Source organism: Crinia signifera, chromosome 1 (genome assembly GCF_055691185.1).
Source record: "Crinia signifera chromosome 1, ASM5569118v1, whole genome shotgun sequence".
NCBI classification, from domain to species: domain Eukaryota; kingdom Metazoa; phylum Chordata; class Amphibia; order Anura; family Myobatrachidae; genus Crinia; species Crinia signifera.
Genome location: NC_139217.1, coordinates 433,839,144 through 433,852,040, shown reverse-complemented (window position 1 = coordinate 433,852,040; position 12,897 = coordinate 433,839,144). Strand labels below are relative to the sequence as shown.

Here is a 12,897-nt window from a genome sequence, read left to right as displayed (position 1 = left end):
ATTAATTCCCCCAGAGTAGGAGCAGCTTTGTTTATCCATCGTTTTAGTATTAATTTTTTGGCAATAGTAAAAATAATAGTGAGTGTTAGGAGTGGTTACTTTAACCTACCTCCTGAGGTGGACTCTAACCTACCTCTGGATAGGGAGTTGGACTTTAACCAATCTTCCTTTATCCCTTCTTCCTCAATTTGATGGCCCCCCTTAGAGCTCCGTGAGTGTTAACCCTGTATATGCTGATCAGAAAAGAAGACCATCATGTATGCAAGGTACAACACTGATTTATTGTTTACACATACAGCATATTTATACAGTATAGCATGCATGGGCTTGACAAGAGATGATTGGATGATACAGGGGTGTAGCAGGGAGGAGTTCCAGTTACTGTCTAGGGGATATATGTTATTATTATACAAGGACATGGGAGAACAGACAGTTTTTGTAGAAAACATGTGAAATACATCTTACAGGAAATAACCTTGAGCAACGCAGCCTTGAGCAGCAGCAGACTGTCACAAAGCAGAATAGAAACATGTAATTTTCCACTCACTATAAGGCATTTGAGACAAGATGGAGAACAGCATACAAAATGGTGCATAAATCCTTTCAATCCCCTCTTAGAATCATAATTTATTTAAATTATTTGATTCTCACGTGTGCTTTTCCTTTTAATACGCTGTTCCCTCACATATGTAGCATAGTCATCGGGTGTAGGGGTTTCAGAGGAAAGATCAATATACATAATAGCAACAGGTGTTGTGGTACCTATATATTTGGAAACTATTCTCCTGCCTAGTGGAAAAATACAGTAAGCAACGATTATGATGAACAGAAGTACAGTAAGTGTAATGATACCTAGTTGAGTTAAGGCATGTTTCCAGTTGCTCATCCAGCCGAACCAAGCAGCCCAGGGGTCAGTGACACCTGAGTTTTCCTTGAGCTCTCGGGATAAGTCTTCTAATTTTTTAATGGCTAGTGTGACTTTGCCATTGGGACCTGTATTGTCAGGAATGAAGGTGCAACATCCTGCAACTGTGTTTATGTATACACATGTACCACCTTTCTCGGCCAAGATCATATCCAGGGCCATGCGATTCTGGAATTTCATCTGTGATGTGGCCTCCAGTTGTTCTGCAATACCTTTCAAGGCATCCTTTGTATCATTAACAAATCTCTGTTGATTATAATACATATAGTTTATCCATGCAACATTCTTATTGATTGTAACCTGGGGCAGCAGAGATTCAAAGCCAGCAGCTACTTCATCTCGGGCCTTGAACTCGTCTGGGACACCCCGGGGTACACCAATAGTATCAATGTATACGTGTGGGTCAAAGCTTTCCAGTGGGGTACTTCTCTTTTGTCTAGGGTGTGGGTCAGGTAGGGGTGAAGGTGTTTCAATGGCTGTTGGCAAAATATGGATAGGCATAATGATTTTTGAGAGAGCACATTCGCCTCTCCATACACTGTCAAGCTTTGCTCTAATTTTCATGTCCCCACAAATGAAATAAATGTCACCAAGGGATTTCTTCATGATGGGTAAGGTTACATACCTGCGGATGGCACAGTAACCATCCGGGAATGTTTTCAGATCTACCCCCTTAGTGACATTAGAACAGTAACAAGTATAGTTGCCTGGATATATGGTGATTGTGTTACCTGGATTGGTGTTTTTTTCTAAGATGGGGTAGTTCTTCTTCCATAACTCACATTCATTATCTTTAGTTTTATTGCCAGTGTATAAGGTAAAAAAACATTCATCCTCTGATTCTGGTATGTTAAGGGGGACGGTACCAAGGTGGGGTCTGGACTTAGCACATACATAACAGTCAGTTCGGTTAGTCTGTCGTGCATTGTATTTCATCCATTCTAACCAAAAATTCACATCAGCTAAACCTGTCTCTATGGACATGGTGTCCTCATATGTGGGATTACTGATAGCAACCATATCTTTAAAGGTACTTATGTGTGGTTTGAATGGGGATAATGGCTGGGGCCTGGCGGGGGATGGTGGCTTACGGAGGGAAAGGTATTCCTGATTGTTAAACATATCTTTGAGATAGAATTGTTGTCTATCACTGGCATATCCACCTCCCCACCATACCCCTAGAACATACATTCCAGCATCACTGGGGCTGGGATTTTCAATATTTATAGTGCAATAATAGTCATATCTACCGTTATCCTTAGTGATAGTCATCCTAGAAAGTAATGGCTTACCATACTTGTCCTTTCGATCAATAGCCAAGGTGGGTTTGTATGCCCAGTCGATACCTGAATTCCACCCCACTGCTCCCCAATAATTGCAGTTATTTCCCCAATAATAATCATCTGTGACACAAATATATACATTTTTAGTCTGGCTGAGAGCTGATTTGGATGGCATGGACCACATGTTACTAGGTATGACCGTATCATAGTTTATTCGGTAAGTGGCCACGCGAGTGGTAGATGAATTGTACCAAAGGGTAAGCACATCATCCTGACTGGTAATATCCACTTCTGCGGTACAGAAATTATAAAGAACAAGAGCGAGTAAAGTCAGCAGAGCTAAGATAGGGGGAATCATTTCCTTCAAGGGTCCTCTCGGCCTCAGTAGGAATTCCGTTTTCCTCGATGTCTGGATCCCCTACCGGCAATTCTTCTCCTCGTAGGAGGTCAGAGTTATTAACTCCCGTTAGTACCTCACTGGTCCGGTCTGTGTCAATCTCAGGATCGGTGTCGACCTCTGTGTCGAAAGTAGTTGGAGTAGGGATTTTCTTCACTCTGGATGCGTGGATCCACGTTGGGTTGTCATCGGTGAGCACAGCAGTTCTTGTCACAGCGACCACCTCTGTCTCAGGACCGTAGGAGAAATCACCTGGATTCTTGTTGCGTGGAAGGACTTTAACCACAACTCTGTCTCCGACTTGGAATGGATGTGTAGGTTTCTGTGGATGACAAGGATTTTTAAGTACAACTTCATGTTCATTTTCGTCTAGTCTGTGTATTAAAGTCCTTACATATTCTTCTCTGATTACTTCTAAATCTCCTGCTTGTGTGACTAGTGGTTTCCTTGCCCAGGGGGTGGGGAAGGGGCGTCCCATTAGTATTTCAAAAGGGGAGTAACCTAGAGTCTTTTGTGGCGTCATTCTTATTTCAGCTAACACAATAGGAAGGACTTGTTTCCATTTTGTGAAGGTGCCCCCAGTAGCCTTTCTCAATTTATCCTTCAAAGTGCGGTTCATGCGTTCGACAATAGCTGAACTCTGTGGGTGGTACGGAATGTGGAATTTCCAATCTATTTGGAGGGCTTTAACTAGTTCAGCAGTGACTTTGGCAGTAAAAGCAGAACCTTTATCACTATTGATTTGTAGCGGGCATCCCCAGCGCGGAATGATCTCCTGCGTGAGAATGCGGGCTACAGTTTTTGCATCTTCGGACTTTGTTGGATATGCCTCCGCCCAGCGTGAGAACATATCAACTATGACCAAAGCGTATTCCTGTTTCCCTGTACCTGGTATATGGGTAAAATCAATCTGCAGGTGAGTAAACGGAGTGGTGGGGTATTCAAGATGTTGGTGTTTTGCTTTATTGGGATTGTTAGGGTTGTTTCTAAGACACACAATACATCTACTAACATATTGGGTGACAAGTTCTTTTGCATTTGTGATGTAAAAATCATTGGTGAGGAGCAGTGTTGTCGTGACTTTGCTGTGGTGACCTACTCCGTGATAGTGTGCTATGAACAGTGAGGCACTTGTTTGGGGGATACAGGGTTTCCCCTCTTTGCAGATTAATCCAGTCCGTGGATTCTTCTGCAGAATTGGGTATGTCCAATCTGATAAATCAGAGTTAGAGGCAGTTGCCTGTAATTCTGTAAGTAAGTATGTGTCTTCTAGTGACGGTGGTGACATTATGGTAAGTGTGAGGTTGTATGTGGATGTGGCAGCAGCTTGTTTTGCAGCAGTGTCAGCGAGGGCATTGCCCCGTGAGATATCATCTTTTCCACCAGTATGTGCTTTGCAATGGAGAATGGCAATGTGTGAGGGCAATGTGATTGCGTGCAATAAGTCAGCAATAAGTTGGGCATGTGAGATGCCTTTTCCATCAGCGCCTGTGAAACCTCGGCGCTGCCAAATCATGCCGTGGTCGTGAACAACGCCATAAGCAAATTTGGAGTCTGTGTAAATGTTGAAAAGAAAGTGAGGGTAACGTAAAATTATCCTTTTTAGAGGCGCTCGATAAATGAGCTGTATCACACAAGCTGCAGCAGTGTTAAGAGGTTGTCAGCCTCCAATTTGATCGAAAGAAAAAAAGGGGGGGGGGTTTTGCTGCGCTTTTTTGAAGTAGATAAATTTATTAAACAATATTATTCGACACAATTTAAAAATATATATTCTACACAATTTAAAAATATCTAAATACGAAGAACACACGGCAGATATATAGAGAAGCGGAACTCTAATTGCCGCACATTGTGTCCCAATTCAGAGGACCAATATAAAGACGGACACATAGGGCTAAATACTCCCCATATAATCACAGGGGAGTAAATGACGTAAGGTGGAACGCATAGATGCGTTCCAGACATCGGAAATAGCCAATAACCGGATATCCGGAAACGGAATCCGGAGAATTCATATGTAAGTTTTATTATGTTTTACAGTTGTTCTAATGCTCGTTTTAAATAAAAATAGAGTTTATATAAGTGGGTCTGCCTCCTACTTTATGAATAAAATGATGTTTTTAAATTTTGTGAAAGCTATATACGCATATCAATTAATGAACAGGTGCTAATCACTAACTAATCAATGAGGGTATATAAACCCTAAACCTCATGGAAAGCACTACACCTTGAAAAAGCTGTGTATACCACAGCGAAACGCGTCGGTGAACAGGTGCCAGCAGCTAACAATTTGAGTCACCATACCACCTACCCTTGGACCTACAATTTTTCCTGCACTAGCACTTTATTTGCTGAAAATTTGGAGCCATACCTTTGGAACTTGGGCAATAAGAGAGAGAGGCATATCCAGCTTGCTGACCCCATACAGCCAACTGCCAACTCACAGGAACACAACCTGTCGCCAAATCCATAAAGGACTCCTGCAGATTTACAAAGTGCCAAGGGGGAACAAACAAACCCAGTCCAAGAACCTACTTTGTCCCAAAAGAACGGACCTATACCTGGTAACCGGTTACGGGTGACTATACTGCTACCTAACTGCACCTTATTATGTGAAATAACCAAGAGAAATTTCTTTAAACAATCACGCACCTTATATACCTCATTTTTTATTTTCCATTTTTATTGTTAATTTTTTTAAATTGTGTAGAATATATATTTTTAAATTGTGTCGAATAATATTGTTTAATAAATTTATCTACTTCAAAAAAGCGCAGCAAAACCCCCCCCCCTTTTTTTCTGTGTAAATGTTGACAGGTTTTCCTGTGTACAAGTGACAAGCTCTGGTGAGAGCGATTAGCTCAGCAGCCTGTGCTGATTGCAGAGGAACTGCTTTTGCTTCAAGGACAGTTTGAGGAAGTTTAACTACTGCGTAGCCTGTCTGGTATGTTTTGTCATTTGGTCGACTGCAGGAGCCGTCGACAAAAATTATGTCGGCGTCGGGTATGGGTACAGCCGACATGTCACTTCTGGGTGAAGTTTCTGAGTCGATTGTCAGAGAACAGTCATGTGGGGGAGGTGCTTCGTCATCAGGTCCTTTTAAGCCTAAAAGGGCATTAAGTATGGGCACAGGTCCTTCTGTATTTGTAGCATATTTGATAACAAGTGATGGGTTACCTAGTAAGAGTACCTCGTAACCACTAAGTCTTTGGGCCGACATGTGTTGCGTATGTAAGCCTTTTAAGATGGACAGGACGTTGTGGGTAGTGTGAAGGATGGTGTTGTGTCCTAAAGTGAGTGTGGCAGCCATTTCAACAACCATTGCACAGGCAGCCAGCGCTCGAAGACAAGCAGGCATTCCTTGTACAGTGACCGGCATTACCTTTGAAAAGAATGCGACAGGGCGCATTTTGCCTCCATGACCTTGGGTGAGCACGCCCGCCACAGTTTTACAAGTGTCCCTTGCAAACAAATGAAATGGCAAAACATAGTTGGGGAGACCAAGCGCGGGACTTTTAACTAACATTGCTTTGAGCTTTTCATATGCAGAAAACATTTCATTTGACCATTGTATGACTTTGGGTTTGTCTTTGAGTGTGCACTGTCTCAAGATATTATCGTAATAGGAACAATCAGAAATCCACTGTCTGCAGTAGTTTACCATACCCAAGAAAGACAGCATATCCTTCTGGGTAGCTGGGGTGACCAGGCCCAGTACAGACTGTATGCGTTGTGGACTGATTTTCCTTTCTCCCTCAGAGAGCACAAAACCCAAGTAATTGACATGCTTTTGACACCATTGCATTTTTGTTCTGGACACTTTATGTCCACATTCACATAACCAGTTCAATAGTGATATACCATCTTCCCGGCTGGCTTCCTCCGTTGGACTACAGAGTAGCAGATCATCTGCATACTGTAGCAGGACTGAACCACAGGGGGGGTGCCAGGGTGCCAAGGTGGCTTGGAGGACTATGCTATAGACCACTGGGGAGTCAATATAGCCTTGTGGTAAACGACCCCAAGTCATTTGTTTACCTTCAAAAGAGAAAGCAAAAAGTAATTGGGTCTCTGCGTCAATCGGAATACTGAAAAACGCATTCTTCAGATCGGCAACTGTGAAAAATGCTGCGTCTGCAGGGATGGCTGAAATGAGTGTGTTAATGTCTGGCACTATTGGTGCAATTGGGACTATGAGGTCATTTACCTTCCTCAAGTCCTGTACAAATCTAATACTTCCATCAGCCTTAGCGACCGGGTTGATGGGTGTGCAGTATGGTGAGATCACATATCTCAGTATGCCTTCTTTTAAAAACTCCTGTATCATTGGTCTAAGACCGTCAATTTTCTCTGATGATAAAGGGTATTGTTTGCTGTACACGTGACTAGAGTCTGGCTTGAGTTTGGCTTTGTATGGTGTACAGGGTATGAGGCCTGTGTCATAGGGACCCTTGGCCCAAATTTCTGCATTGATTTTGTCAATTGAGGTATCAAGTGAATCTTGGGACATTAGGAAGTGTGGTGAAGTGACGTGAAGTCCACTTCCTTTGGGTGAGGGTGTAATGGAGATGTGGAATTTGTTGAAAAGATCCCTTCCCAACAAGTTGACAGGGCATTCTGAAATAACCCTGAACTGATGTTCTCCTAAGTAATGTCCGTTCATGGACCGTATGGTCAGTTCGTCAGTCAGATAAGTGTCAGTGGGTATCCCATTGATTCCCATTGAAGGAGTAGTCTTTTGTAATTCACCATCATAGTGTAATGAACACAGGACACTGGTTGTGGCACCGCTATCTACCAAAAAGGGTAGCTTCTTTCCATTAACATATAAAGTGATAAGGGGTGCGTCTTCCCAGTGTGTGGTGAATTGTACAAAAGATAGGACATCCTCCTTCGGGCCCCGTCACAAGGTGGGGTCGGACCAATCAACTCTAAAACGTACATGTTCTTGGACGGGTGTGGGGCCACGTGCTACTCTGGGTGGCCCTTGTGTGAAAGATGGTTGCTGAGACCTGTGTGTGCCTGGTGGATGTCGATATGGTTGTTGTGGTCTTTGGGGTGGGAATGGGCATTCCCTAGCCCAGTGTGTGTCTTGGCCACAATTGTAACATGTTGTGTCTTTTGCTATTGTGCCAGTGTTATTATCTCTGTTGTAAAGAGGGGCCCGATGGTGTTGGTGTGGTGGGCCTTGTGGTGGTCTGAAGGGTTTCTTTTGACCATATTGGGGTGCCCTACTCTGTCTATTTGATGGGCCCCTGTTGTCTTGTTGATAACTGTGTGTTGTGACAATTGTCTTTTTCATGTCAAAACATCCAGCTGCCTCCTTTTCATACAAATGAGTCTCAAATTCTTGGAGGGTGTCTGAAGTCCAGGAAGAGACACTTTGTTTAACTGGCGTGGAAATGGAGGGGTGTAGGTTATTGATAAAGGTGGAAATGAGTAAGGGGAATATTTCAAGAAATAGTCCCGCTTCCTCAGTCCAGCATCTTTTAAATCTCTTCCAAAATTCAGTGACTGATTCAGTGGGTTTTTGTTTACACGCCACTGCGACAGGCAATGAGGACCTCATTTTGAAGATCTTGGTCATCCCTGCTTCTATTTCTGTCCACATTGTGGCTATTGCCTTTGAATTATTTAAGGGGTAGTTTGCTGTTCCTACCGTGGTTGTAATGTTTTTGAAACTTTTGATCTTATCCCAATCCCACGCATGGTGATGGTCGATTACATTATCGACAATCAGTTTTATGTCATCATGGGTGTAATTTCTGCCTACACATGCTTTCTTCAGATAGGCAATGGTTCCTGCCGCGGTTACAGAGGGTTTTGGGCAGTGTTTAATGATCCTATTTAGGTCTTCTATGTCAATTGGTTTAACAAGTAATTGGTCACCAATTGTCATGAAGGGACAGTATTCAGTTGTTGTGCCATCATAGGTGGCACCAGATTTTGTTGTCTTCGGGCCAAGTTCTGTAGTAACTAATGATTTGTCTGCTGATACTCTGGTGCTTTTTGCTAAAGGTCCCTTCTCTTCTCCCTCTAACAAAGGCATATCCTCGGTATTAGTTTCCTTTTTATCATCTAATTTAAGATCTGGTTTGGGTGGAGGTGCGGTAGGATGTAGAACATGGTGACCCACGGCCATCAGTTCTGTATCCGTGAGGGAAGGGTATACTGGACTGTAAGGTGGAGGTGAAAGGACTTTAAGTTCCTTATTGATACGAGTCTCCTCTATTTTATGGAGTTTTGCAGTGACGTCTCTAATTTTCTTTTGTTTCTTTGTCAAATTGGTGTCATGCCAGAAAGGTGCAATAATAAGCCATTGTTCACCTCCTGCACGCATGTATTTCATATCCCAGGTGGGATCTCCTATATACCAGGGGAAGGCTTCTTTGTCCCCAAGACAAAGACCTTTTATCATTTGCATAAAGAAAGGATAATTAGAGCCGTCTCTAGGGAAGGGGTTGGGACTACATTTTTCCGACCAACCTGCCAGGTTATCTACCCAGGGGTCAATTAGGAAATAGTCTGTAGAAGAATTACGGGCTACATATTCCTTACAAGTTTCATTGGGTAAGGGTGGTGGATAGGAAATTATTTTATTTTTACTAATTTTTGAACCCATGTTTAGTTTATGTCCTTTTATGTTTGTGTGAGAACTTTCTCCACCTTTTAATTTGTTCCTGATGTTCAGGGTTTTGACTAAAGTCAAGGAAATAGAGTAGTTGACTACCTTCAGGTAACTTGTGGATCTGGTCTAAAGTTTTAGGACAGATAATAGGATATGTGAAAAGGTTAATTGGTATATCTGTTAAGAAAAATGGGTATGTCTGATCAATGTATTTTTCAATAAGTCCTGTATCCAAATGACAACCCAATATAATAACGGATTCTAAAACGGTGCCATTAGATGATGTCTTTGTTGTGAGTTTAAATCTTGTGGGTTCTCTAATGACAGATGTCAATTTGGGCCAATAATCGTCTCTGTCGGGGTTATGGTACCAGAGGACGATACTACATTTACAATTTAAACAAGTACCTATGCATGGATGTCTGGGGTGTGACATAGACGTAGATGAAGTATGAGAGCGTGAAAAATTCTTAGTATCCAGACCAGGGGCGCCGTTTCAGTAAGGCAGGAGTGTACCTACAGCAGCAGACTGAAAGGGTTGGTCTTTATCTGAATACTGTGTGAATTATGTATTCACTTTATACATCTCATAAAAATTAATGTTTATGATTGGTTAGTTATAACCACAGACTGTCTACGTGACAGTGGATAGAGTCAAGTGGTTTTATCCTGAAAACTGCATATGAAGCCTCACGTTGCGTTACCCCAAAGAGAGGGGAGCATATAGTCCGCAAGTCTATTGGCATACAGTAATCAATGAGACAAGAGAGAGAAAGAGTTAGTGTGCGTCAACTTACCAACCGCACAAGATGTACAAGTTAAATACATATATCGCATGTGTGTTCACTTACCAACCACACAAGGATATTACACGTAATACAACTTATACTGTAAAAAAGGGATAGTAAGAAATGGCCATATAGAAAAAAGGGCGATCAAATTGAGGTGACTAATGAGCGGACCCCTTAGGTCACTCTTTATATATTACCAGATCACTGATCTGCGTGTGCACACTATAAAACAAACAGCTGAAACTTTACTACTTTTTAAGTAAAGGTCTATACGGATTCAGGATTCGATATGTCCGTGATCCGAGAACAGGCAACAGACCACGTATGGGTGTCAACAGTTCAACGGGAACGAAGATCGAAATCCCGGGCCGGGCCCCCAGCTGTTAGGAGTGGTTACTTTAACCTACCTCCTGAGGTGGACTCTAACCTACCTCTGGATAGGGAGTTGGACTTTAACCAATCTTCCTTTATCCCTTCTTCCTCAATTTGATGGCCCCCCTTAGAGCTCCGTGAGTGTTAACCCTGTATATGCTGATCAGAAAAGAAGACCATCATGTATGCAAGGTACAACACTGATTTATTGTTTACACATACAGCATATTTATACAGTATAGCATGCATGGGCTTGACAAGAGATGATTGGATGATACAGGGGTGTAGCAGGGAGGAGTTCCAGTTACTGTCTAGGGGATATATGTTATTATTATACAAGGACATGGGAGAACAGACAGTTTTTGTAGAAAACATGTGAAATACATCTTACAGGAAATAACCTTGAGCAACGCAGCCTTGAGCAGCAGCAGACTGTCACAAAGCAGAATAGAAACATGTAATTTTCCACTCACTATAAGGCATTTGAGACAAGATGGAGAACAGCATACAAAATGGTGCATAAATCCTTTCAGTGAGTAAGGGAGAAAAATTTTCATGCCGTTCATCATCCTCCCAGTCCGAGAAATTGATGCATAAGCATGCTTTTGGCTGTGGGAGCAGGTGTGTCTGGAATTTTCCATTCACAAAGGTAAATATCTTATTCCAAAAGCGCCTTATTTTGTAGCAATCCCAGAAGGAGTGGTAAAAGGAGGCGCCCCGGCCTCTGCATTTGGGGCAATTCCCGTCCTCCTCTGGGATGAAATGTGCTCTGATACTTGGTGGCAAATAGGCCCTATGAAGCGTTTTGAGGTGCACTTCTTGTAGATATGCAGAGTGGAGGGTACGCATAGTGGTTACAAAAGTCCCCGTGAGATCCCCACTCTCTGTGATCTCGACAATATCGTGGTGCCATCTGTCCGCATTAAGCCTCATCAACATATTCGCTGGTTCATTCACTAATGTTGTGTAGATGTGTTTTAATTTGTATGGTTGGTGTTCCCATTTTTTTATAACCTTCAGTATAGGGCATGTATTTGATTGTACTTGGTTTGGGCTTATCAGGGATTGTACATAATGACGGGCTTGTAAATAGGTGAAGAAATGCGAGTTTGGGAGCAGGTATGTATCCCTCAGTGCTGCAAAGGTGAGTGTGGTGCCTCCAGGGTCAAAAATTTGATTGGCCGAGTGTAGTCCCTTCTCCCGCCATTGTAAGATTATGGGGTTGTGAAGGGATGGTGTGAAGGATGGGTTCCCCCAAAGGTGAACGTATGTAGAAGTATTTCTTTTCCCTTTAAGTTTTTTATGAAGATGGACCCAGCTAGTATAGGTGTCCTGAAACAGAGGGTGGTGCAAGATGTCTGATGGTATCAGTTTTTTGTCGGAGTGTAGTAATGCATTGAGTGAGTGTGGTTTAGAAATCTCTTGGTCTAGTGTTAGCTCCGTGAACTTACTGTGGCCTAAGATCCAGTCTATGGCATATCTTGCCAGTATGGAAGTGGAGTAAGCCATAACATCAGGCAGTCCTCCTCCCCCTTCCTCTCTGGTTAGGTTAGCTTTGTGTATGCTATCTTAGATTTTTTCCCTTGCCATAAGAAACTAGTTACGGCCTTTTTAAATTTTTGATCATCCTCTTTGGAAATGCGAAATGGTAATAGTTGCATGATATAGAGTATCTTAGGGAAGATTATTGATTTTACTATGGCAATTCTGCCCAATAGTGAGATCGGAAGGTTCATCCAGCCTTCTAGTTTTGTGATAATGGTAGATATTACCTTCGTATAGTTCAGGGTGTAGAGGTCCAAGACTAGCTTTGGTATTAAGATCCCCAGGTATTTAAAGTGAGTCTGTGTGATTTTGAGGGAGGTGGTGGAGCTCAGGTGGAGAAGGTTTTCTGAGGAAATGTTGATGGGTAGTAATTCCGATTTTGTAACATTGATTTTATAGCCTGCAGTGCTTCCAAATATATGTATAAGCCTAAGGATTTCGGGGAGTGAGGTGAGGGGTTCTGATATGCATAAAAGCATATCGTCTGCAAACAATGCAATTTTTAGTTCCTTTGTGCCTACCTGTATACCTTTTATATATATATATATATATGTGAATCTCTAAGAAGCATTGCTAAAGGTTCTAGGGCGATGGCGAATAATAGGGGCGATAATGGGCAGCCCTGCCTGGTACCTTTCTTTATAATGAAGGGATTGGATAAAATACCATTACAGGAAATTTGGGTCTGAGGACAGTGGTAGAGTAGGTGTATTGTGTTTATGAAGGCTTCAGGAAATTTAAACTTACTAAGGGTGTCATATAGATGGGGCCATTCTATGAAGTCGAAAGCCTTCTCTGCGTCTAGTGCCAATATTGCTGCTTGCTTTTGTGGGGGAAGTTTTTGAGATGCGACCAGTGCTGCGATGACTTTCCTGACATTTACTACTGAGTTTCTGCCGGAGATAAATCCTGTCTGGTCAGGGTGTATAATATGTGTCATTAAAGGTTTTAGTCTA

At 42.4% G+C, this 12,897-nt stretch overlaps 2 protein-coding genes across 2 annotated transcripts in view; one reads left to right on the top strand and one right to left on the bottom strand.

The window, feature by feature from the left end:
- Positions 1-12,897, top strand: part of CWC27 (CWC27 spliceosome associated cyclophilin) — a 251,153-nt gene that overhangs the window by 21,391 nt on the left and 216,865 nt on the right. The window lies entirely within an intron of this gene.
- LOC146020142 (syncytin-1-like) lies at positions 135-10,921 on the bottom strand. The gene is made up of 2 exons (XM_083153021.1): positions 10,456-10,921; positions 135-2,927 (listed from the first exon to the last, which is right to left on the bottom strand). Exon 2 carries the CDS (start codon positions 2,564-2,566, stop codon positions 632-634), a length of 1,935 nt encoding a protein of 644 aa, XP_083009147.1. The 5' UTR covers positions 2,567-2,927; positions 10,456-10,921; the 3' UTR covers positions 135-631.